The 27,671-nt window shown below is 42.0% G+C and overlaps 1 protein-coding gene across 2 annotated transcripts; it reads right to left on the bottom strand.

Annotated features, from left to right (window-relative positions):
- Window positions 1-564: 564 nt before the first annotated feature.
- LOC118235925 (steroid hormone receptor ERR1-like) lies at window positions 565-25,059 on the bottom strand. Of its 2 annotated transcripts, XM_035433818.1 has the most exons (8): window positions 24,656-25,059; window positions 21,242-21,357; window positions 10,503-10,886; window positions 9,685-9,801; window positions 9,266-9,379; window positions 8,713-8,880; window positions 7,036-7,305; window positions 565-5,885 (listed from the first exon to the last, which is right to left on the bottom strand). In XM_035433818.1, exons 3-8 carry the CDS (start codon window positions 10,879-10,881, stop codon window positions 5,632-5,634), a joined length of 1,302 nt encoding a protein of 433 aa, XP_035289709.1. In that variant the 5' UTR covers window positions 10,882-10,886; window positions 21,242-21,357; window positions 24,656-25,059; the 3' UTR covers window positions 565-5,631. The 2 variants fall into 2 exon arrangements, with proteins under 2 accessions (XP_035289709.1, XP_035289708.1); XM_035433817.1 differs by lacking the exons at window positions 21,242-21,357; window positions 24,656-25,059 and adding an exon at window positions 19,438-19,882.
- Between the last annotated feature and the right edge of the window lie 2,612 nt (window positions 25,060-27,671).

Below are 27,671 nucleotides of genomic sequence, written 5' to 3'. Positions count from 1 at the left end.
AGTAATTGGTGGCAGGGAATACATAGATTTAAAATAGTAAATTCAGTTTAAATATCCCTAAGTAAATAAACAACCTGGATTTATGGATGGCTAAGCTGCCATAGACACTCACAAGTTGTAAAATGAGAAAAAACAAGATTTTACACACTATTGATGGATAAGCAATATAAGCGTATACCAGAAATACAGCAGTTAACTGTTATGTTTAAATAAACACTAACTTTACCAAACAGTAACCACCATTCAGTTATCACCATTGTTCAATGTTTTCCCTAGTAAAGGCTATGGCAGTACACTGTAACTGATTTTAACTGGTGTCCTTCGTTTGAGCATACATCTCATTGCCAAAATTATTTTCTATGGCCTTTTTGGGGTGGTAATGACTGTGGGCCTAACGTTAAATTTGATGTACTCACGTTTTACCAGCTGACTTCCTTTGTGCGGGGGATGAACCCACACACACCTGAACAGGTTTAACTGCTGTCAATGAAGGGCACCGTGTTGGGGGAGGCGAGGGGGCGAACAGACAGGATAATGAGGAAACAAGACAGACGAGACCATGAGTGTGTGATGGCGTGTCTATTTATTACAAAAACAAAACAAAAACAACAATGTATCTAATTAAAATTTGCCTAGTTTTCTCATTTTTGGAGCAATGTTTTTTCCACACCGATTTAATGTGAGCAACAAAATGTTCAGACATATTCACAAGAAACTAGTCTTATCTACAAACGGCACACAAAGACACTACTGACTGAGCCTCTTGGACTCACACACAACAGAACAATAAAATATTAACCATTGTAAGCAGATTGAGTAAAAAATAGAATTTAATCTTTTTTTAAATACAATATTCTTTAAATACAAATACTGATTTTCTTAAATTTTCGCCATTGTGTTACATCTATTATTACTATTCTAGATTATTATTACTGTAAGTTCCCATTTACATTTTATGTGGCTATGAAGGAAATTTGTTTTGGTTATTTCTGGTATTGCTCATTTACATAAATACTCATGAACAAACAAACCACATTGTTGACATATCCCTTCTAAATTATGTTCATCTTAACTACCTTTGACAGACAAAAATGGCATTAGTTGACATTATGAAAACACCATTGTTAACATTATTAATATAATTTTTTTATACAAACATACTTTATTATTATTTTTTTACAACTTCCTTTGAATGGACCCAGGAACCCATGTATCTATACATTTTAAATATCCCATTCTACCACTGAATAGCATTCACTTTAACCCCTGTGCACAAAAAAGATGCTTCCCACTTGAAGATAATGCCACATACACATGACATGGAAACTGCATTGTTTTTAGCAATTCTTGCTATTTGAAATACAGTAGGGTAATAATTAAACAACCCTACATTACATATCCTGACCCTCAATCCAAAAAATGGTGCGAAATCTGTCTGTGTAACACTAAACGGCACAGCTGTGAAAAAGATACGTTTGTTTATTGCCAAATAAATAATAATAAAAAGTACAGTTAAGTTCCATATGGCATACCCGCTATTCTTGTATTCAGAGCATGAAGGGTGTTTTACTACCTCTAACCACTAGATGGAGATGCTGAGGTGAAACAATTGCAAGTACAGCGTGGAAATGAAATATAATTTGATTCAAGCATCATTGATCCCTGGCTTACCTTTTTATTTTAATACAAAATTATTTAAAAATGATAAATTATAAACTAAAACAAAACACACACACAAACACACACTTAAAAAGCTTAAAAAGTAAATTTCAAAAATACATTCATGCCCTAAAATGGATTCACTTCAAAACCAACCCCCAAACACACGTGCAAATAATTCACGTGTCTAGAAATGACTAAAAGTCAAGAAGGCCTCCAGTCTAGAAATAAAAGCAATTATCACTCACACATCCAAATTGTGGCTGATTAAGTATGGGTGAAGAGACAACAAGAGGGCTGGGTGGGGTCTGAGCAGAAATGCATTTTTGTGTTTCAGAGGTCAATAATGTAAACCTTTGGGGGCAGGCTTTCCCCCAGTTTCAGTGCATTTTTAATGCACAGCAATGTGTAAGGTTATTTTGAAAGTATCAACAAATATTCTGCTAGGCAGTCAGCCAAGTGAGTGAGTTTTTGGTGGCAATCATTGAGTGAATGGAGGCAGAGTCCAGCACGTCCAGTTCATCCTGGTGCAAAGATCTGGCCAAATACATTCTGTGACACACCATCTGCAACACACACACACACAAAATCATACATGCATCCACGCACACACACATTGCCATAGCCTCCGCAATTCCTGTCTTGAGTAACTGCATTAAGCAGCTAGGGTATGGATAATGTTTAATACTGTACATTTACATACAGTATTACAACATTATTAGAACATGAATTGGCCTCTTACTAAAGTTAACAAGTATCAATGAACAGCTGTTTGTCTCTGAATGGGCTGGGAATGCACAGAAGTCCGCTCGAGTAATTGTAAACGGCCCAGAAAACCACAAATTAAAAAAACCGTCTCCGTCCTCTGGCCAACTTCAGAACTCCTGTAGTCGCGCACAGCGACAGTTTTTTGTCTGTTTTGTCCGTGTCAAATGGCTAACTTGAACATGTCAATCCAAACTTGAACATGTCAATCCAAACTTGAACATGTCGATCAAAACCAAACAGAGGTGGATGTGGGTTCTCCTTTCACAGAGAGGCAGAGGTCTAGTTGAGTTCCTGTCCAGGTATTTAAGTTACACAGTGGCATTTATTTGCCAGTTAATGAGGGCAAGATGATCATTACAAATGCCCCTGTGGCCACTTTTTTCTCCTCATCACAGAAAATAATAAACAGATTTCGTCCGATGGGCAAAAATTCACAAAGAATCAGAACATTAAAGAGCCTCTATATGAGTCTTTCCCCAGCAAGAACAAACTAATACATGATGTCTAGTGCCGTCACCAGTGTTATGCCATTGCCGTGGTAACAATGTGATTGGTGATTCAACAGTTTCATCTGATTTTCCCCATGTCCTTTGACTTAGTTTGATTCATTTTTTTAAAAAACCATTCGAGGGTTTCTTCACTCCTATGTAATTTTTCAGTTTGGATGTCCTCCATTGCCATGCCAAACTAGCTTTTCTGATTTTAGACACACTATCACTGACTCCAATACGCCCACACAATTCCAGTGAACTCAGTATGAACACCCACACACTTATTACAGACATGCGCAACCCATGTCTCAACAGTCTGAGTCATTCAAAAGTATAAATAGAAAGTTAAATCTTATACCTGCATATACAAAACATTGTCTACGGTGACAATCTTGATAAAACGTTTCCCCTTTAGCATCTCCTTTGTACAACTATAGTAAATCCCAGTCTTAAAACAGTCTTATTACCCACTGGCTATAATGGATTAACATTAAATAATCTATGTTCTCAACGCTGCAAGACCAATCAGCCCAGAACGCACTGTATAGCGTGTGGTGCTGGCAACATTGTGATTGCTATTACTGTAATTATTATTAGGCTATTATTACTACTCGCCGTGTTACAGTGAGTCACATATTGCTTTTTTGATCCTGAAGGTAGCGGTTGTTATTCTAGCCATTTTGTTTTCATATGCATGTGAATGTGTCCAACTGTACAATTAGAGCTGCATTTCCGTGTATTTAGTGTATCATTCTGCAAGTGTCTATCTGTGCATGTGTATTTTAAGTGTAAGCGCATGTGTATTTGTGCGTTCATTAAAGTGAGGGTGATTTTAGGATCAAACTTGTTTGAATGTTTTAAATGCTGCAGAAAAGAAAGAAGAAAAAAAATTCAGTTTTACACCTGTCAAATAAGAATTTGTTGTGAGTTTCTAAAAAGGCTGCGAAGTATGCACAAGATGCAATGGCGTCACTGTTGGCCTGGTAACTAGAAACAGTATAAATATCTGAAACACTATCGCAAATAAATGTATTAAATTACATTTCACGAATTTTGATATACTCTCACTTTTGGGGGCAGTTTAGAATTTCACTAGTAACGCATTATTAATTCCAGCCTATCCTTTGAAAAGACAAGATGAAGCTCACTTACTTTATGCTAGTAAAATGCACTGCTGTTAAAACTACTCCGATCTCCACTGCAAAGATGGAGATTTTCAGATGAAGTACACATTCTGTTTTCAAAATCTACACAGGCGGAAAAAGGGCCAGTACCAACTGTCTACATGCTATATGACCTCTCGCTAATATGTAGTAACATTAGTTTCAAATGGTTTGTCATACAATAATTGTGAGCTCCCGCTGCTAGTCTACTAATATGTATTTAAATGTAAAGGCGCATGTTTGTGACCGAACGCACGCTAGCTTGCGTGTGTCCAGGTCCCTGTGTGTCTGTGAGTGTGCTGTGTGCGTATGTGAGTGTGATTATGCATGACTGCACAGATAGTCTCCACTTCCACAGCCCCCGCATTCCACACTTTTCCATTTCTTACCCCCCCCAGTGGACCCCTTCACTCAGATCAAAGAGCTTACAGGGCTTACAAAGTTCACAGGGGGCATCAGGCATTCCTGTATGGCTTTTTGCTTAGTTTTTTTTTTTTTTTAAGTCTGTAGGTAACTGGGGAGGGGGGAAATCACGTCCCTCTCGTCTCCCTCCATCTTCTTTGGGATTCGCCGTCTTTCCCACGTCACCCCGGCGGTCCTTTTCCTCAGTGGCTGGCGTTCCTGCTCCCGATCCATCACCCAGCAGTCAGCTGCCCCACCGTACGTGACAAAAGGGTGTCTTCTCCCCCGCCGTGGCGCATGGTCCCAGACCATCCAGCAGTGGCAGCCCGGGCGCAGTTAAATTCTTTAAAAGTACATTCTCTCTTATCAAAGTCACTTTCCTGCCTGCTGTCATTTTAATCTGGTTATGCATCGCTCCTGTCACTCTGTCGTTCCGCTCGCCTTCTTGTACCTGACAAGAAGCGCAATCTCGTCCTGCCGGCTTCAACAGTGGAGACAGAAATACGCTAACCTAATGCTAACTACTTATATACTCTTTAAGTTACAGCGGAGTCGGTTATACTGGGTAACAATTTTCTACTGTGGAAAAAAATAGCTGTCTGGATGAATTTTTTTTTTTTTGAATAAGTATTTCCTCAAAGTAACATTTCTATGCCTTTATATGTGTTCTTGTACACACGCATACACACACGCTCTCCTGGCTTACTGAGGTGGATACGGTTACCTGGAGAGTCAGTGTGTGTTTCTCTCTCTGACCTCAGTCCTTGATGGTTTAAATAATACAAGCCAACACAGGCCATCTCCACCACTGGCATTCTCCCCAGTGCCACTTCATAAGGACATATTATAACAGTACACATCTTCGAAAATTCTCTTTTCTTCTTCCGTCTTCGGTCAGGAATACGGCATCCAAATGTCCAAAACAGCTTCAGTTACTGTCGGCCCTTCCTGTCCTTTTGCTCCCCAAAACGCCACAGTCAGTCCTAAAACTCTCAATCTGTTTCCTGCAAACTGGCTCTCGACTTCCTGTTCCTCTAACTCTGACGTCAGGCCTAACCCCCATCTGCCCCCCCCCCCACCCAATCCCTCTCCTGCTCTCTTTTTCTTACACATCCTTCCCTTTTTCTTTCCATCTCTCCCTCCCCTCCCTATGGCGAGTCCATCATGGCCTCCAGCATCTCCAGGAAGAGCTTGTGCATGGGGACGCCTCCGCGGGTCTTGATGCCGTAGAAGGTGGTGAGGGCGCGGCCGGCGGTCTGCCGGAGGAGGGGGAGGGTGAGCAGGAGCCGGCCGGCCCGCCGGGGGTCCTCCGGCCGCCGCTGAGACTCCAGTTCCAGCAGGGCCTGGTGCAGCAGGTCCCGCAACTTCTGCACCGCCTCCATGTCCTCGATGTACACTGAGTCTGAGAAAGGGAAGAGTGAGAGACAGAGAGAGAGTGAGTGTGTGTACGTGTGTGTGTGTGTGTGAGTGTGCCTCCATGTCCTCGATGTACACAGCGTCTGAGAAAGGGAAGAGTGAGAGACAGAGAGAGAGAGTGAGTGTGTGTGTGTGTGTGTGTGCCTCCATGTCCTCGATGTACACAGAGTCTGAGGGGAAGAGTGAGAGACAGAGAGAGAGAGAGTGAGTGTGTGTGCGTGTGTGCGTGTGTGTGTGTGTGTGTGCCTCCATGTCCTCGATGTACACAGAGTCTGAGAAAGGGAAGAGTGAGAGACAGAGAGAGAGAGTGAGTGAGTGTGTGTGTGTGTGTGTGTGTGTGTGTGTGCCTCCATGTCCTCGATGTACACAGAGTCTGAGAAAGGGAAGAGTGAGAGACAGAGAGAGAGAGTGAGTGAGAGTGTGTGTGTGTGTGTGTGTGTGCCTCCATGTCCTCGATGTACACTGAGTCTGAGAAAGGGAAGAGTGAGAGACAGAGAGAGAGAGAGAGTGAGTGTGTGCGTGTGTGTGTGTGTGTGTGTGTGCCTCCATGTCCTCGATGTACACAGAGTCTGAGGGGAAGAGAGGAGAGGTGAGAGAGAGTGAGTGAGTGTGTGTGTATGTGTGTATGCATGTGTGTGTGTGTGTGTGTGTGCGTGCACTTGAGACTAAGGGCAACAGATTGCAGTGCCTTTTACGGCACCAGCCATAGTCTTGAGTCAATTGTGGGGCTCTGCTGGGGTGGCCTTGAACAGGGTTAAGTTAAGGTTAAGGGGCTAAACCACCCGAAGGATTACAAAAGGCTATATATGGTCCTGCCTCAACTTAACTGCTCAACTTGCACAACAGCAAATGTCTCTCAACAGATTTTTATGGACACCTCAGTGTGTTCAATAAAAATGTGTCTGAGTTTATTCTACACTATTTTACACGTAGTGTACTAAATTGACTTTATTTTTTCATTCTTGAATTATTGATTCGGTATTTGTCACATATAGTGAATAAAAAACCGGAAAACATGGTATTACCCATTTCTGAAGAAGGGAAAATGGGTCAATGTGTTGCAGACCAGGCAGCCCTTGGCATGGGAAGCACTCTGTGTTCTCCCAGGCTGTTCAGGTGGTAAGTCAGTGGGCTACCTGAGTTGGTGAGGGCGATGGCTTTGAGCATGACAAACTCCTCGCGGTCCAGCTGCAGCGCTCGGTAGCGGCGGGCCAGCTGGCTGATGGCGCCGTTGAGCTCGGTGAGGCCGGCCAGGCGGGACATCTCCTCGTCCAGGACGAAGTCCTCGGCGAAGACTACCTCGTCCTCGCAGCCCAGCGAGCGGAACGCCACCCCCAGCACCAGCACCTCCAGCCACACCGACTGCAGCACAGACATCTGGTCTGCCAGGGACAGGGACAGGAAGCCTGCCAGGCAGAGGGGAGGGGCCAGTTAGGGCACAGACACACCCACTTCCCAATAGGCATGCCCACTTTGTCACACGCACCCACCAAGACATACTCATCCACCAACAGGCATGTCCCTTCACCAAAATATACCCACATACAAGAGACGCCCACTAACTAACCTCTTTATCAAATAACGGAAAACCACTGAGCAAGATGTAAACTAAGGTTCACGGCTACAAAATGAGAGTAGCCTATTTTAAAAGATTACACTCATAAAGCAACAATTCCAGTGGCATTTGAATTCTTCAAATTGGTGTGAGTTGCCGTAGAAACATTTCAGTACAACACCCTATGCTTTTAGACCTAAAACATCTTGCACATTGTTGACAAACAAGAATGGCAGCTAGTGTGAGGAAAGTGCAGAGAAGGAAACAGTTACTGAGAAAGGTCACACAAGCAATTTTTAAAAATCTGAAATGCGCATCAGCCTCCTGGGTCTGAAATGACCACCCGCCACCAGCTGAATGTTGGTAAATTCTTGGCTGCGGTGGGTGAAATTGTCCTGGTGGTTTTTTTGTTTAACCCTTTGACACGTACGATCAAACGACTGTGATCAGCAAGTGGACCCTGAAGCGTACGATCAAACCGGTGTGATCAGAACTCAGCCTCATATATGAGGTCACAATGCCAGCAGGCCATGACAACACTAACACAATGTACCCATAAATTAGGTTTACTTTGAGGCTATCAACATTTAGACATTTACACACTTGTCTCCAGACAGCTAGAAAGGGCCCAGCTGCTACGCAGCTCCACCATGTGCATGCATTAACATTGACCCCGACGGCCGTTTTCCAGGTCATACTTCAATCAAGTTCTACCTGTGCAAATTACTGACATTGATTACTACGTACAATTTACATTACATTACATTATAGGCATTTAGCAGACGCTCTTACCAAGACGTGATTAAGCATATAGTTATCAAAGTACACTGTGATTATTGTACTGAGGGTTGAAAATGCTGTGTAGACGTGCGGGCAGCCAAGACAGTCTATTCAAACAGAAGAAAGTCACCTGGATGATGACTATAAAACATAAACGGATTGGATTAAAACGGAGTTTTAATCCAAGACACTTTCTAAACTTTAGAGAGACAGATAAATTAATATCAAACTTTCACAGCATCTAATGTTTTTTTTTCTTAATGAACACAGCCCTACTGCACCCCCCAACCCATATGGACACAAGTGGCTTTAATGTAGACCATGAAATTACCAAACCAAGTGGAAGGAAAAAACATTCAATTTGTGCAGGTTGAAATAAACAATTCCACTAGCCCCAAGGTGTGTGTGTGCACTGCCGATGTGACCAAACAGGGCCCAGGATGTCCCAAACTGCCAGGCCTCTCCACCCCTCCCTCACCGGGGATGTGCTTGGCCCAGCCGATGATGACGACGAGCTCGCGGTCGGCCAGGTCGCAGAGCGTGGTGAGCGTGCGCAGGGCGGTGTCCGGCTGCAGGGGGTCCGGCATGGCGAACAGCTTCTCCGGCTCGGCCACCAGCAGGTGGGACACGATGATGTTGGAGGAACCTGACACACACACGCACACACACACACACCACATGCACACATGCATTATTGCAATGTCACAGTTGCCAAAAGCCCACTTTAGATCTCTTAATAAAAATAATGCAAACATAAATTGTCCCCAACCAAAGACGTGACACGTTCTGTTGAGTTTTGGGACTCAATTTGTTGCTTTTTGTTTTAAGTTAGTCCACGTTTACAAATACTGTAATCAATGACAGCTACACTGCATACGCACAGATCTACCACAAGTACCTGGAAATGAATTTTCCAAATGAGTGACGTTTATTGAAAGTGTATTTTGCGGTAAAAGACCACATTCACACCTCGTTTATAATCTGTATGTTTATCTCTAGTGCCTTCCCTCCCCAGCATCCTTTGCTCCTACCTCGGTCGCCCTCTTTCTTCAGAGGGAGTGAGGGAGGCTGGTAGGACGCGGTCTCCACTTCCGGGCGCCTCTTATACTTCTGTCTGCCCCCTCTCACCCGGTCCAGACGCACACCTGCGGGGGAGGGAGGGGGGGAAGAGAGTCAACGCTCATCCCCGGAAAAGGCCTCCCCCCGACACCTCCCAGCATTCAGCAGCCCAGGCCTCATTACGCAGTGAAGCCCCGAAGATGAGTTTGATTTAAATGCTAATGTCAGGTTAACCCTGAAGCTGCAGGGCACTCCCGCCATTCCCTCTGCACGGGGCCAGCTCTTCTCACGCACAGCGGGGGGGGGGGGGGGGGGGAGGGGCGGGAGCGTTAGCCTCTGCTTCGCTAAGCCCCGCCCCCACCTGGCGCAGTGCGCTTGGCGAGCGGCTCACCCTCTTTGAGCATGCCCACTTTCAGGCACTTGGTGAAGCGGCAGGCTTGGCAGGCCTTCCGCCGTCTCTTGGTGATCTCGCACTCGTTGGACGCCGGACAGCTGTACTCGATGTTACCTGAGCGAAGGGAGAGAGAGAGACAGTGTGAGCGTGCCCGAGACCGCCGTCAGCTGGGAGCCAGCGTAAATTATTCATCAGTGAAATTCTCATTCTGCAACCGGCCTCACCTAGACCAACTGAAGAAGGGAAAAGAGCCTCTGACTCTCCAGTAGGGTTGGGCTCAGATCTGGTAATAATGTAAACTGCGATATATATATATATATATATAAATCACTGATGGTGATATTTCACCGTTACCACACAATTTTAAGAGTGCATGTATCAATAGGTGTTCCTTTAAACAACAACTCCTCACAAAAGATTGCCATTGTGATCTGACATTGTGATACACACAGTGTGAGCAATGTGGGACCAAATTACAGTTAAAAGTGATCCTACAGGCACGTATCTGTGAGTGTCCGTTGGCTTTCCACTACACTGTTGGCTTTACACCACTTTACAAAAAGGTGTAAAAACCCAAAGATTTAAATGAAGTCCACTGACTTTGGTAATGGCAACGGAAGGCTTCATGTGCACCTGTGAACTCATCATCCTGCTCAGTTCACAAAGCAGCAAAATAGATCAACTTTTTAAAGCAAGTTTCACACCTCCTGGACAGGAAAGACTGAAGTGAACTGAAAGGGACTCATTAGGAGGCCTCTGTAATGCAGGGACAGAGTTGAGCCCTGGGTGTTAGGAGCGTGTTAGGCCGTGCTCACCCTGGATGGTCCTCTTGAAGAAGGCCTTGCAGGCCTCGCAGGAGGCCACGCCGTAGTGGTAGCCCGACGCCACGTCCCCGCACACCAGGCACAGCCGCTTGGGGAGCGTGCTCAGAGCGTACTTGCACCGGCCGCCGCCACTCCCCGTCGAGCCCTCCTCCCCCCCGTCCCCGCCCTCCTCCTTGAAGTGGCAGCGCAGGGGCGGGGTGCTGAGGGGCGGGGAGTAGCGCCCGGCGCTCTCGCCCCGGTTGCCCCCACCGCCGCTATGGGAGGAGTCCGAGGAGGCGCCCCCCGGGCTGGCCCGCCCACCGCCGCCGCCCTCCGGGCTGCTGGGCTCCGCCTTGATGTGCAGGTCGGACCGCCGGTCCCTGGAAGCCATGGTCGCTGCAGGGGAGAGGGAGGGAGAGAGAGAGAGAGAGGGAGAGAGAGAGAGAGAGAGAGATAGAGAGAGATAAAGAGAGAAGGACAAAGACAGCAGAAGAGAAAGAGAGAGACATGAGAAGACAGACAATGACGCGGAGGGCAGGAGCCTGAAGTCACCTCATTAATATTCAGCCTCAGTAGCGCAGCGCGCAGGGCAAGACGCTCATCGCTGTCATCTCCGGCAGCGCCCGTGAGGAGGCGGCTCCGCGGAGGGGAGCGTGACACACACGCCGAGGCGGCCGTCTCTCTCACGCTCACGTCTAAGGAGCTCACACAGGCACCGCTTATGGCTAAGCCTTCAAATGAATGAGCTAAATGAGGACCAGCCAAACAGCAGGCCTCAGACACAGTCTGGGGGAAAGAAAGAGTACTACTGTGCCTGCTTTCACTCTGAAGAAAAAACAAAACATACTTCATTTTTAATTCTCAAATGTATTAAAACTCAAATGTGCGCCTAACTAATATACTCTAAACTAACTGTAGAGCTGTCCAACATTATTGCAAAAAGACAACTACAAATGAATTGTCTTGTACCAAACACACAACAATGAATGAATGTTAATGAGAGAACACCGTCAAAAGATAAACAAACAGAAAATTCTGTCACATTCACCTTTCACTTTCACCGAGTTTTGACCGGTCCATAGGCTTAAGGGTCTACGCACGCACACACACACACACACACACACACAAAGACTGCTATTGGCAAAAGTGACTTATATTCTAGCTCAAAGGTGGTTTGGGAGTGAAACGTTCGGGCCGGGTCTTGCGGGATTAGCCGCGTGCTAAACGAGCAGCAGGTCCTCCTCAGCTCTGCTGGGTTTATACTCTGCAGCAGCAGACTACTTAAGCTGGGCCAGTAATCGGCTGACCAGGTACAGAACTACAACACCTCCGCACCAGAGCCATGTGTTACCTCAGGATCACTACGAAGCGTGTGGACTGTGAACACAACTGCATGCATTTACGGAGAAACAAGCTCAGACCACATATATTGTCTGAATAGGAAGTAGCATCGCATTTGGCTGAACATGTTCCAACCGATAATCAACACTGACAAAATAGTGCAAAGAAGAAAAACTGTGAGTTTAAAATGTGAGGTAAACCCAAACAGTAGAGCCTTTTTAAATGGGAGTGTACCCAAAACTGTCCCGCTGTAGATGTCTGAACTGCACACATCGGTGGGGAGACAGATAACGAACAAGATTATGGATGAGTTTGTGACGCCAGGAAGGACCGAGATCCATGCTGTGTGAGTACGGAAAGGGAGGCGTGCGTTTGTGTCTGTGAAAGCGCCCAGCGAGCCAGTAAATCTGACATCTCAGCTCACCAATCCCTCCAGATTAGGGTCATTAATCCAGAGGAAAGGAGCTCCAATCCTTTAATTAACAACCAGGCCCAGTCAGACCAGCAAATGGTTCTAGGTACAGTAGAAGTGACCAGTTACAATATACACAACCATCCCCCAAATGATACACTGTCCACCCGATGAACATGTTCAGACTCAAGCAACATGTGAAAATAGCCCTTTAAACACGCAAATACTGAAGTTGAACAAAGTAACAGAAACATAAAAAGAATTACACGTTTGAACTAACTAAATCACAATTACAAAGGCAATTCCACAGGTGAGCCATGTTCACTTGAATGGCAATTAGTAGTACGCATTAGCTATAAAAGAGATCCGACAATCAAAACTTTGATACGCAAGTTTTTGACACAGCACGAGACAACTACCAGAGTTCCAAAGAGGCCAAACAGTCCTAGCCCAAACTGCAGCACCATTGGTCACATAAACTGCAAAATGATTTAATGTGGATTACGTGGAAAGGGGAGCCGTGCTGAAAATTACAACACTATATGCCAACCACAAACAAACTGCATGCAGACAGGAAGAGTGGTCGCAAGTCGAAGCTCACCGACAGGGACAGACGGCCACTTAAGAGTACGGCTGCAGAATAAAGCAAAGCTACAGCTTCAAAAATTACTACAGGGTAGAATCAACACCTCTGTGTCCCAGTCTCAACAAAAACAGAGTGAGCTTTGCAGAGCTGCTATGTACGGCAGGGCCATTGGGAAACTGCCTGTGTCAAAGGCAAATGCACAAAGACACATCACCTGGTGCAAGAAGCACAGAACCTGGACCCCTGATCAATGGAGAAAGTATCAAGTATAACGGTCTGAGGAGTCATCCGTTACAACCTTTTCCTACATCTGGTCAGGTTTACGTTTAGAGAATTCCAACAGAAGCGTTCGGCTCACAAAGTCTGAAGCCGACTGTTAAACATGGTTGTGGATCAGTAATGGTACGGGCAGCCATCTCATGGGAGTCACTGGGTCCGATGATTGTTCCACTAGGTCGTATAATGGCCAAGGAATACAAAGCCATTTGTTCCAGGTGCACCCTATGGAACAAACAATCTTCCTTCATGATGTCCCCACGTCCAAAAAATACCCTCCACATTCAAGAGTGGTTTCACAAACATCATGAAGTCAAATGCCGTTCACTGCGTCCACAATCACCAAATCTACACACTGTTGAATGTTTAAACAAAGTTCTCAAGTGCAGAATGCAAATTTCTACCTCCTTCCTCCCTCAAAAACTGAAAGTGTTCCTGATTAAAGAAGGGTCCAGTGTCCCACTACACACAGTTTACAAGTTTTAAGACTGTATTCAAAGAACTGAAACTGTTCAAAAGACTAAAGGTGACCTTACTCCTAATCAGTAGTTAGCCTACTTGATATTCATATTCAAGTAACTACAATATTTGTTGTACGGCATTCCCATTATTTTGTTGAATCCCTGTATATGCACACTTACATATTACAAAATGCTTTGTGTTTACACAAACTACTAAACTTAGGTGCAGTACAGGGACCTGGCATGAGTTCTATATATGACTTTCTTTGTAAATTAACTGATCTTTTTTTAAATAAAAATTGACACTAAATAAGGATATGCTCACATCTGCTTAAGATTATCTCTGTCTGGATGTCAGAACCTTGTGCCTGCATCCTAGTGAATTTTCTCCCTTGCACAGAACATTTTCATCTCCTAGTCTACCCCCCCCCCACCTCTACCCCACCCACTTCATCGCCTACCTTTTATTGTGGAAATGGTGCGAGTGAGTGTGTGAGTGTGTGTGTTTGTGAGTGTGTTACAAAAACCCTACTAAAGTTTGGTCAGATCACAGGCTGACTTAATGGTAGCACTAAAGATAATTATCATTGCTATGAATTTGAAAAGCAAAATAGAATGAATTCCAGATGCTCAGAGTTTAAAATTATGCACCTCAGTCCTAGTGGAATACAGCTGATAACATGGAGTGGAATTGCTTCAGTAACTTAAGACTGTGTACTATACATATTAATAGTGAATACAGTTTGAAGTTAAACAATTTATGGATTCAAAAGGTTCAGTCCTGAGCATGACCTGGTGGACAATTGGGGCCCCAACTGCCATGGAAACAGATGACGCTGGGTGCCAGTGTCAAAAATTATTGGATGAATACTGTTTATAAGAGATAGGAATGTGTCTTTCAATCTTTTCTAACTGTTACTCAGAATTCTATTTTCTGTTCAGGGAAATAAGCTGTCATCGTACAGGACATTTTTCTATAGAGTTTATCTGTATTTAAAAATAATCGTAAAACAGTGCAGATGTGGCACTTGCATTACAATTACTTGTCAGAATGAAACTTTTGCTAGTCCCCCCTTAAACGATAAAATTAGCCTAAATATTGAAATTCTATTTTTTATTCTGCAGAAACATTCTGACTTTGGCAAAACGTACATTTTCAAGTGAAATTTTCCAATCAGAAAACACTGGCTCAGTCTATAATCCAACCCAACTAATTCACAAGGAACTACTTCATTATTAATAATACAAATAACCTGATCAATGATTATCACTTGAAATGAGTTGATCAATTTGATCAAAATATGCTTATTTTAAGATGTTGCTGAATCACTAAAATAAAGATGCATATTCCTTCAAATTTCCGCAGTATTTTCCCAAATCCAATGTCACTAAATTACTCTTTGTAAGCAGTCTTGCTTTTAATGAAAATTTTAGCATAAGAATTAGGCTAATTGAACCACCAGCTAAAAAAATAAATAAATAATCACATCAGTCCACCAGATGGCACTGCATATGCTACCTCCAGGAGGCAGCTCTGAAATCCTATCACCGGTTTCTTATCTCATCAACTACCTTTCCATTCCCAGAGTCTGGCATTGTCTGCCACCATGAAGGTCTACTGCAAGACACCTAGGCTATGTGATGGTTAGAGAACTGAGTTCTGGGGTTCTTTCCCACCCGAAGCACTGTACTTGTACACCTCTGAGCAACATATTTAACATGACTGCTTCAGTAAATATGCAGCTGTCTAAAGGGAGTGTACGTACAATAAATTGCTCTGGATAAGCCAGTCTGCTAAATGCCTGAAATATAAATGCACATAAATCTGAAGTGACAGGCTTCCTGGAAAGTGCCCCAATGTTGCTGCCATTGAGAGTGGTCAATGCAATGTGGCAAATTCTAGGGGGTCAAACACTAGCAAGTGCCATTCGGTGAAGCCAATTTCTCAAAAACGTGCAAAAATTTTTCTTCCTCTGAGGGCTTATAGTCAACACCAGAATATTTGCCAAACAAGGCGAAGAATATGCAGCCATTTTCAAACTTACAAGCACCTTCATAAGAAAAGTACTTTTAATTGAACACATTTATGCCGCTATTAACGTCACGTATAGTGAAAGACATGCCGAGACAACAACTTAAAAGCATAGCAATAGTGCCTTCTTTTAGCCAATAATACATTGCTGCCAATCAGTATGTCCAAGATTTGATTACAAAACTTTGGTGATTTCTTTTTATTGTTGCATTTACCATCTTTTTCTCCCTGATTTTGAATGCCCAGTCGTATTTTTAAGAGTGCTTGTTGTCACAACTAGGGTTACAAAATTTCGGGAATGTTAGTGGTGCAAACTTTCCTTGGGAATGAACAGAAACTAACAAGAATGCATGAGAATTAACGGGAATAAAAGGGAAATTGTGGGGGTTATTTGCACAGGCTGCATTTAACATGTCATATGCATATAGAAACATAAACCTTAACATTATCATAAGCAGACATAATTGCTAATAGCAATAGAAAATTGATGACAATTTAGTTCTGGGTTGAACTTTAAATTCTTTCACTGAACAACAAAAAAACAGGAATGTTGAATAATGTATCCTGTGCGATGGGAGAATGCACTGTATATGCACACATTTCTGCATTTCTTCTTACGGACAATTAACTGCACCTGAGATGCAAGAGTGCACTGGACATGAGATGGAAGAATTCAAACCGCAGGGTTGTAATTCAACTGAATTTCCATTAAATGGGGATATTTAACCAAAACATGCCACAATACCTAGAATGACCTTTTTATGTCAATTTCCTCCAAAACGTATTCATGAAGCTAACATTTTATACAGAAAATGAGCTAAATTTACAAAATTCCTGAGCTTACATTCCCAACGGGAAGTTTCAAGAAAGTTTCTGGGAATTTACCGGATTTTTTCCCAACCCTTTGCAACCCTAGCCGCAACCTCCTCTATCAGGTACAGACAAGTATGTGCGCTGTCTCTCTGAAGCACACTGATGTCAGCAGCTGCTTCTTTACACGCCGCACCCTGCAAGCGGACTCGCAGTCGGAGGAAGATGCTTTAGGTGCAGCTCACCAGGTGGATTTGCAGATGCCCCTTCGACCGGCACTCATGCATGATGACGAGATGCGATCTACCTAGCTGGCTGAAATCCTGCTATCCCTAGGTGACGCTAAAGCCAATTTTGCGTCACCTTGCAAGGCCAAGCACAGCCTGCACAGGCACGGTCCAGATTAGAGACCAGACCATGGGGCCTATCCGTGTGCACTAGAACACTGCCAAGCCAAAGATGTGTTTTTAACAAAAAGGTGCACAATAATGCAAACAAAGGATGAACAAATTGAGCAAGACAGTACTTTACAAAATGCCCTTTACAAGCTGACACCGCAGAACTAACTTCACCTCGGACACAAAGTTAATAAACAGTACACAAGGTGCTGTGTAAAATGTCAAGCGTGAAGATGTCCCCAAATACTGGTCGTTCCCAAACAGGCAGCTCATGGGGACTATAGCCAGTCAGCCAGTCAGTACAACTTTGGTTTATGGTCATAGCATGCTGCCTAGGCATGTGCAGTTATGCAGCTCCTGACAATCTGTAGACAACCGCATGTTCTACAGCTCTCGGAACATTTTTAGACTGAATGTTGTACGGCGCTTTGTACATTTGTTTTTAGATGGAATGTTTTACAGCACTGTGCTGCATACGCAAGGTGTAAATCCATCAAACCTGAAGGTCAGTGTAACGGTTATGGACTGAACACTGCAGCAGTAAAGACCCTAGTGAGCTCAACCTTTAAATATAATCAGGTGCAAGCATATTTTCACCCGCCGCATCGTGCACGCAATCTTGTTTAACAGCCAATATGGTAAAAGCACAAAATTAATTAGCCACAGTTGGGAAATGTTGCTCTTGTGATACAGACCCCAGAAATAAGGCAACAGAAGAGCAAAGCAGACAGACACACAGTCCTAGCACACTTGGAACTGTATCGCTCCCCTGTCAATAACCCCAACAACAACAGCAGCCCTCCGAAAGCAAACAACGTAGGCAAAGCAAAACATTCCAGAACCAATCGATCAACCTGGGTCCATGTCCACTGATGTCAGTTAGGCAAATTAATCTGGCAATTGCAACTTTCATCTGTTCCAAATGTGCTTGGCATCACTGACAGCAACCAATGGAAAAAGCTAATTCCATTTAACTGTCAGTCAGTTGTTGATATTTCTGAATCTTTATTTATAATATAAAAATCATCAGGTTTATCACAATGCACACAATTCATGTTCAAATTTTGAATAGCTCCAACATTATTTATATGGCTGATATTGTCCCTGCCTATTTAATATGCCAGCAAGAATCCAGCTCCTATTGTGGTGTAGCATAGCACAGTATATCCTTCTGGCTTGAGCAATATTCTGTTTCCATACAGCATGTTCTCATGCTGAAATCAGTGGGCCAGCTCTTCATTACAATGGAAAGAGAGGGTTGCGATAAATCTGCCGTACTTTAGAAAAAAATGCCACAGGAATTGGGTCAGAATTGACTTCTTTCTAAATCCAGACACATGGCTCTTGCCAACTGCAATAAATATAAAGTTCCGGTTGCTTTAGGAAAAGTGTTCATTGTAACACCATGGCCTTCTTGATTAAGGTGTGAGGCAGGATCCTGATGTTGTGGCCATCAGCTAAATACACAGCTGTTCAAACAAGCTGAATTGACAGAGAGAGGACAACCATACCACTTTGCTTACTCCGTCAGAGTGGACTCATTCATTCACTTGTGAAGTGCAAATACAGTGCTGACTGCTGTTTTTTTAATACTAAAAAATCTCACAGCTAACTAGACTTATTTATACAGGGCAATACTTAAGCATTAGAAAGAGTGACACACCCCCAGCAGCAACTACCAATTTTATGGGAACCTTGTGTTCTTGTTTAATCAAAAGTTTTTTAGTACAAGCCCTGCCACTTTGACGGCCTTCCCTTCACTGCATAATACATTGAATCATCAAAACCCCGTCTTCAGCAGCAAAATGACCATGCTATCAAACATTGTCAGCTGACTACACTAATATCAATATACAGCAAGCTTCGAATCACACGTGCAGTTAACGTTAAAAAACTAGCTATGCGTTTCCATGTGTGGCGAGCGTTTTTACTTTGCTTTGGTTGCACGGTCTCCTACGACTGTAACCGGGTAACAGCGGCGACATGCTGGCAGAAGTATGTATGCCAATACTAAGTATGTGTATGATGATAGGCAAAACAAAAGGAATGTATTATGAGTTATTATCGGTCAAGTTGGCTAGCTACAACATGAAAACAAATGAATTAGACGCGTAGCTACCAGCAACTTCCCCATAACTTGACTCGAAAAGTTAGCTAGCTAGCATTATGAAGCAGCTATGGGTCATAGTATGATCATTTTTGTTGCTTTCTAAAACCTATCATCGCCATGGCTATCATAGGTTGTGGCTGATGCTGCCTGGAATGGTAGCCATGACTGCACTATTATTTTAAACTGCACAAGTAACGTATACAAAACATCAACACATGCTGTCAACAAAGTTCGCTAGCTAAAATGCTAACAAACACTAAACAAAAAAGGAAACATAAAAAGACCGTCCCTAAATGCACGGGAACGGCGTGCAAGTTAGCTTGCTAGAAAAAATATTATTCAGATACACAATTCTTGAGCGTTCCCAAACAAACAGCTACGGTTGCAAACGGTAGCTATCCACATGAAACACTAACACTCCATCGTGACTTCAGCTAGGTAGCTAGCCAACTGACAACACCGCTTGGCAGTTGCTAGCAATATAACGATCTAGCCAGCCAGTTGACTAAAACGTTCGTTACCTTCTTCCTTGTAAACTCGAAACATGTCTCTCTCGGTTCGGAATAATAGACTCTTTATAGATAACAAGGGTAATATGAAGTTAATGGTGTACTTCTCATTTCATCCTGGCCATACTAAAATGTGAAAGGCTGGAGCGTACTCCTGCTACTGGAAACGATCAATATTCATAGTCCTGCATGCTTATTTAAATATTTTAAAAGAGGAAAGCTCACCATTGGTTGTATTGCCACCATGCGCTCTTAGGGGCGGGAAAGGAAGTACAGTAGGTCAGAGGAAGTGAAAGTGTGGGCAGGAATTTCTGTAGTTCTACGAGAGATCTTGGGTTTTGCTCTGGTTCTACCGTTTGTCAAGTTGGCAGCAATATTTGTATGCCAGCCGCTATTAACCATTAATCGACTATAGTTGCACTGGGCACATCAGATGCATTAATAGCACGGGAATTAATTAGGTTATAATACGAGGAACTTCACCATTCCCCTTAATGTAATGCTCTAAATTAAGATTTGTAATGTATGACAAGCCTATATTGTAATGTGCAACAAAAATGTATTTACTGTGTTGTAAAAATGTTTTTACTTTGTGTGATACAAGTCATCAATTATCTGGGGAGTGTAATTTATCATGCAGTAACGACACATTTTGGAGTGAGATGAGCTTTAAATGAACAGTAGTGTTGTACTGATTAGCAGCAACATTTCTGCTGTTTTAATTAGAAGGGGGTGCTTTGTACTCTCACAAACTCATCATGCTTGAGTTCAAGTAAAACATGAAAAGAGCTATGCATGAACAGTGTTTCCCTGTGAAGTGGTGGGGCTTCCTTTGCCATTCTCAAACTAACCCTGATGGGAGTGTTGTGTACAAACGGGGTGATAGGAATAACTCAGATATCATCTTACAAAAACAATCAATAAATATTTTCAAACCTCTTTCATATGTTGAAAGACTCTCAATATAAAATTATGTTTCACCTTTTTGCAACTTGATATTTTACTTAATATTTCAATTAAATAATTGTATTTGGAGAAAGTACTTCAAAAACAATATACATGCATGCTTTTGTCCAATTATTAGTAATAATATATAGTGCTTCTATAATTTGGCGTGTGGTTGAACATATCCAATTCCCAGTGTGGGGTTGAATATATCCAATTCCAACCCTAATTTGGAATGTCCATTCAGCCACCTTCACGCACAATCCCCAGTGCCAATTCAGGAGCGTAGACATCCACAGTTGTCCTCCGAAAAGTGGTATCACCAGTCTGCTTCTTTTCACACAGTTCACAGCCAAGCTCGCACAGAGATGAGTTGGAGGAAGACATTTCATATGCGGTTTTGACCCTATCAACCAGCGGGGGTTGCTAAAGAACAATGAAATGTGGGCCACTAACTGACTCAACCCTCATGTACCCAGGGTGACACAATCGCCAATTGTATGTTACCCTATGGGGCTACCAACCACAGTCAGCCCTGGCAAAATCCAGATTAAGTCTGAGACTGTAGGGCTCATCTATATGCCACATCATAGTGCCTTAACCGAATGGGCTACCCAGCAGCCATTTTGCTTCTATTTAAGCATTAAATATTCACTTTGCATTTTTTTTATCCAAATGCAACAAATTATATTATTCAGAAAGCTGAAGTTCATTCAGGAGTAAAAATGCAAACTATAATAAATTGAGCCATAGTCTATGCCAAATTGCCAATATTTAATCACATTAACTCAATTGGGTTTAAGAAATTCTTCCAAATGAACAATGTTAATGGAACACAATTTGGACTAAACCAGAAATGTCACATCTGTACCAGTGTGTGGAGATGCCCCTCCCTCCTGGCCTCTTGCACAGTTTGCCTCTTCTCTTTCTTCTTCCTATAAGGTGCTTAGCTCTTCGGTTTTCTGTCCACTGGGTTTATCAGAAAACCTAGAAAGGAAGCACAAAATAATATTCCAGTAATTATACTCAAAGCTTAAATACAATGGTGGCAGAACCTTTCACACAATATAAGCATGCAGGCAACACCATGTGTAGCTTGTTGAACACTAATGTGTTTTCATGCTTCAACTAAACTTAAACTGAGGTTGTTTTGGACACAGTCAGTTGAGACCAGATTGAGGTGTCAATCTGCAAATGCTGGTGTCAATCCGCAAATGCTAATACACACATACACACACAAACCTACATACACACTTACATACACACACATTAAACTATAAACATAAAACAACCAAGCCTAAAGGCCTTAAAGGGAGAGTTCATGTTCTTGGTTTTTTGATACATTTCAGTTTTAGTGTATTTTTTTTCATTCGGCCCAGACATATTTTGTGCGCGATTGAGGATATTTTGGATATTTACAGAAGTTCCTTACATTCTAATTACATTCTGGCTTTACTATTACTGGTAGCTCTAGGGCATTTTCATGTTGGTGGTCTAGAGGAAGAAACTACACTTCAAGTGTATTTAATTTATTCAAGTGGTTGTCTTATAAATACAAAGAATTTCATGTACAATTAGTACTGTATGTGGCAGTTTATGTGTTTGATTCATGTTACCCTCTATTGACTTATTTTATTTTTTCTTAGCATTTCTAGAGCAGTTCTTCATTCTCACAATACTTTTCTGCTCTCTCTTCATAGATCAAGTCTGTGACCCTCACTCTTTCTCTCTCCCTCTCTCTTTCTTTCTCTATCCCCTCTCTCTCTCAAACACACACACACACACACTCCAAAGGTCAAAGTCACTGCCTGAAGGACAAACATATTGTTGCATTACCTGCCAACTTACCTGCTTTCATTCATATTTAAAAAACAGAAGCAGTAATGCTCTTGTATTATACATACTCACTATCACTCCACATGCATTGATTCCCAAGAGTTCAAAAGAAATGCAGTTAGACACACATTCAGGGCAATACAGCAGATTCAAGCATATAAAATCACGTGACTGTTAAGTGAAAATTCTAAATCAGACTGAATCAGTTATTCCTAAATGGCAGGATAAAATGAATCAGGAAAGAAAAAACATCACTCCCATATAATGAAACAAAAAGCATTGAACTGACAGCATCAGAAATAGCAAATTATTGTTTGTTTAGTCACTCTGTGTTCAAAACAGTGCGCATTAATGAATACAGAGTGAGCAGGTGGAGCCAGCACCGCTTCATTTCCATCTACTAGGATCTCTCAAAGGGCATGTTTAAGGTGAAAACACAACCCAAGCATAGCTATGCCTTGTTTGTGGTTGCTTCCCTGATGTCTCTTTTGTTCCCTGCTCTGGTTTGAGGGGGTGAAGGCCATCTAAAGGGAGATGCATTTTTAGCATTGATCCTTTCTTTTGTAATACGCGATGAAAATAAATACAACGATGGTCTATGGACCGATTAAAGTAAACAAACGTGAGAACACAACGACAGCCTAAAAGCTGACAAACAGCATGAGCAGTCACTGTGAGCACAATCAATAAATTAAATAAATATAATACAGGCAGACATTCTTTCTAAATAAGTCATTATTAAACCAAAATCATATGGATAATATGGTATATAAGCAATATAATGTGTTAAATATTCTTAAATTTCTTAATTTTCTAAAATTCTGGAAATTTCTTATTACCATACTAAAACGGTACAGGGTGCATTCTGATATCTAGCCTAATATTTTTTCAATTCCAACATTAAAACCATCTTTTCTGACATCCCAGTTATGTGAACTAATAAATACTGATTATGTGGCCTTGTAAGTACAGTGTCCAGGGGGCCATTTCACACCACAGACACCTGTGATATGGTAGGTTCCTATGATAGTCATTTTAGACTTGAACATGTCTTACAAACATGCTGCAGATTAGATTCAGCTTATGCTGACTTCAACATGATCTCAACCAGTGAACTCTGAGCTCTTTTAAAAGTTAATTGCAAAACTGATTTCAGCTTCTTGGAATAGGGTTACTCAATCTTGGGACTGGAAGGCCACAGTTCAGTGGATTTTTCCCCAGCTCATGTTAAATCACTAACACTCCACTCCAGGGACTGTGCAGAGAATTGTAAAGCTGCTCATAATTATTGGGTATTATTGTGAATATGCAGCCATTTACTGTACTAATTCTGAAGAATCTGGAAAAACACGGAGACTACTTTAATCCACATTTTGTAAGGGGGAGAAGTGGTGATATGCACAGAAGCAGAAGTACAAAATTGTACATACATTGGTTACATACATGCATACTCTTAAAAGATGGTCATTGGAAATCTTTCTTGTCATAATACTGATAATGATATCAGAATACCTAATAAACAATATATTACACAACTTCTCAAGCTTTGCAGACACACTTCTAAATGAACAATTAAAAAGTAGACAATAGAAACAGACAAGACCGTTCTTATGTTTGATGTTGAGTGTGTGTGTGTGTGTGTGAGAGAGAGAGAGAGAGATGCAGAGGGATATGTCAAATGTATGCGTCATTACGTCTCAAGAATACCTCGAATACTCTGATGCTGATAGCTTCAGTTGCTCAGGCAGCACAGTGTATGGGATTCTATTTCTGGAGTCTGTGTGGGATATTTATAGACAGACGACCAGCAACTCTCATGGAAAAAAGAAGCAAAAGATTGTGGCATAATCTGATTTGACTTCAGAGAGAAAAAGGAAGCAGATCATGGTCAGGCGACTACTAGCTATGGATAGCTCACTTATTACTCTTGGAAGGCATCTCCGTTATTCAGAGGTAGTGACGGGCAGTTGTGCAAGAGTAATGGGATGCATTTCTGAAGCTAATGTACATTTATTGGATTTGATATTTGCATTAAATATACCATTGCATGATATATGAAATTATAAATGGAGACATTATATTTGGAATCATACTCTTGAATATTATAAAAATTTAGCAACGATCATCGATACTTTTTCGTGATATTGTATCATATATCACAAATGAATTCATGTGTTAGGAGAAAATGTGGAATTCTTGGTGTGTCAGCATAATCTGAATGGCAAATTAGCTAATACAATCCAAGCCCAATTACAATATGCAATCTTGCCATACCTTACACACGTGCTCTGTCAAATTAACTTGCGCACTCTCACAATCAGCAGGGGAGAAATCGCACGCATTTACGCACGCTCGCACACACTCACGGTCGCTAAGACACCAGAAGAAAATTGGTGCCACGCTCCTGTCAAACGTCCTAACTAAGCGGTTTTTGTCTACCAACTCTTACCGGTCTTTGCAGAATCATCTTCGGGACTCGGCGTCTCTGTCAAGCCAAAACGTCTGGAACTATATGACCCACTGATGATTCCGTCGCCCCAGTTAGCCTATAAATCTCGTCCACACCAGTGTCCTATTCCTATTCAATAGTCAATATTGAATCGCCAGTCCTTCAAAATAAAATCAACCTAGCTACGTTTCTCAAAGCATTTGCTTACTTCAAAAAATCATAAGGTAGCTAAACGTCGGCGAGGACAGAATAACATATTTGTCCTTTAAACTTTCAAAAGAACACTAATCCGGATCTTGTTATTCGTTTGTCTGTGTATCGATTCCACTTGCCTTAAACCGGTCTCTTATCCGAGTGAGCTCTCGTCTTCCGCCAGTATTACTATAGTTCCACGTACATCCCGAGCTCTTTCCCCTCCCTCTCTCGTTTACGTATACAGTTTCTCCGTTACGTCCGCATGCTCCCTCCAATCCAACTCCCTTCCATTGCCGTCATCGGCATTGCTACCATAAAGAAAAATTGACCTACTGTAATGTAACGTTGGTCTGACTCACTCAGTTACATGATTTTAATGAGTTGCATTGATTTCTATAGGCTATTTTTATTTGTTGATGCTATTATTATATTACGATTTAAAAAAAGCATTGCTTAAAATAATAAAAATTGGCAATGTTATAATATGAATAGACAAATGAATGCAAATGTAGTGATACAAAAAGTAATCTCTGAGCGAACAAGTAACAATCAAAACACAATGGTGTAATTTGTTTGTTCGTAAATCACAGTTGTTTATTTATTTATTGTGTCGGGCTATAAGTTGTCAGTCCTGGTTTATAGGCTACAGCGCGAGTAACGCGAACGAACTGATAACTTCACATTCTTTCTACTGTTTTTATTGAACATCTCATTTTAAATGAATTGGAAACGTGCCGTGAACAATGCACATTCTAACACAACATTGGTAGCTTAAGTCAGCATGCGGTTTTATCGACCAAAGGAGGGGAAAGCATGTCTCAGTGTTCTTCAACAATCGGAATTCTGATCCAACTTGGATTTGACACTGCAGACACAAGCGAACATTTTTATTTCCAAGCATTAACCATTCAATTCCTCTCTATAAGGCCGCCGGCAATGCTTTGGAATTCCTTCGTCTTTGAAACACGCCAGCACTGTAAATCACACATCGCTTTAGATGGCATGGAAAATGTAGTGGCTCGTAGTCGCTCACAGCCCATTCAGTCTTGTGACACTGACCCGACTGAACCTGTTTCAGGCGACCCTCGACAACTCGTGCTCGGAACAGGGTTTGGCACGAGGCCAAGGCAGTGGAGGGCAGTGGTGTCTAATGAGAACGGTAGAGGAGGTCTGAAATCCTAACGGTAACTTGACAATCTAAAAGGAAAAAGTATTTCGGCGTAATATTGCGATGATTACAGTGCGTACATGTTCAGTTTCGAAAAATACCAGATACAACCTACAGCATCGCTTCTAAACAGAGAGTTACCTAAAAAATAAACGGTGCAGGTCCGAGAGCTTAATGTAAATAAATAAATAAATACATGGGCTAAGCTACCGTTTATAACGTGTCGTGTAAGACAAAAACAATTAATTGCAAGTATAAATGACATTAGTAACGACTGCATAATGAATGTGCAAGGGCTACGCGTCAGACTGAGTACTCTGGAGCAAATTACAGCTAGGGGGAAGAGCCAGCGATTCGCAGTCCAGAGAAACCTCCCTGTGTCATTGAGAGTCTATCTGTGACCTTCAATTCAAGGTCATAGCTGCAGCCGCATAACACAGCGTTTATATTGCGCCGCACTATGCAGTATTAAACTGAGCATGATCAGTACTGCACATCCAGATCACCGAGGACAAATTAAAAGAAAAAGATTTCGCCGCATTATTTCTGTAGGACGATAATTTGGTGGAGTTAAAAGCAAATTATGTGGTCGCTGTTTTGTGTGTGTGTGCGCTTTTTTGGGGGGCACACACACAAAACAGCATTAATCATCGTTATCTTGTTACAATGAATAATGCTGTTTATGAATATAGAAATGTGACAGCGTGCGCATTCATTTAATTTATTGATTTGTAGAATGGAGGTAGTTTATTTGGCTGAAGAATGTCAGGGAGGGTCGAGGGTGTGTGTGTGTGTGTTTGAGAGAGAGAGAGAGAGAGAGACGTTCTGGAATGCTGGTAGAGGTCATGACCCAAAGACAGGTGTGAAAAACGGTCTACATTTGCTTAAATACGTAATGCTTCCACTCTAAAACAGACTTGCAAAAATATGGACATGCACACACAACTGCAGCATACAAAAACGCATATTATCAAATGCAGATTACTATAGGTTAGTGTTTCTTCATCCAAATATTTCTTAATTAAAAACACGACATGAGTCCTAACAAAGTAAAAAAAAAAAATTCCTGTGAGATGTATCACATTGAGCCACAGAAGGCTCTGTTTGAATGATGAGAATGTGAAATTATCTACCCAGTCTTGTTCATTTTCTCCTGTGACACAGTTTTGTTTCATTTTCCATGCAGACTCTCATGAGACAGTTAATTGGACGTGGGGGATGGGTAATAATGCTTGTGCTTATAGTTATGTAGTTCAAATAACTGTTAAATCAGGATGAGAGAGCCAGAGAAACATGTCAATAGTGGAAGGGACATACAATAAAATCAGGGGCACGGTGCAACAAAAAAATGTAAAAAGGAAATGAGTAAATAGAGATACATGTCTAATCTGGCTTCATAGGAATACAATGAAATTCAGAAGGGCATTTGACATTTTAGATGACTCCTCTTGTTTTTCTTCTCAAGAAATTGTGATGTTTTTCATTTATGCGACATCAGCCACAGCAAAATTGTGTTGGTAGGTTGGTATCCCCTATTAATAAAACACATTAACCTTCAAATTTATCTTTGCACAAAGCATAGTTTTTTGTACACCACCAAGAACAAATTTACAGAATATTTAAAACATAATTTTTCAAATCTTAGCAATGTGA

This window comes from Anguilla anguilla, chromosome 9, assembly GCF_013347855.1.
Source record: "Anguilla anguilla isolate fAngAng1 chromosome 9, fAngAng1.pri, whole genome shotgun sequence".
NCBI classification, from domain to species: Eukaryota; Metazoa; Chordata; class Actinopteri; order Anguilliformes; family Anguillidae; genus Anguilla; species Anguilla anguilla.
Note: the sequence above shows the minus strand (reverse complement) of the source record. Positions and strands in the feature narration are given on the sequence as shown.

Bases quoted from the DNA above. Each gene is read 5' to 3' on its own strand.
- LOC118235925 (XM_035433817.1), bottom strand. From the start codon at position 19,462: ATGTTTCGAGTTTACAAGGAAGAAG. The intron at 9,802-10,502 runs GTGAGCACGGCC...CCCTTCGCTCAG, and splicing joins CTTCAAGAGGACCATCCAGG to GTAACATCGAGTACAGCTGT. The intron at 9,380-9,684 runs GTGAGCCGCTCG...CCTCCCCCGCAG, and splicing joins AGTGGGCATGCTCAAAGAGG to GTGTGCGTCTGGACCGGGTG.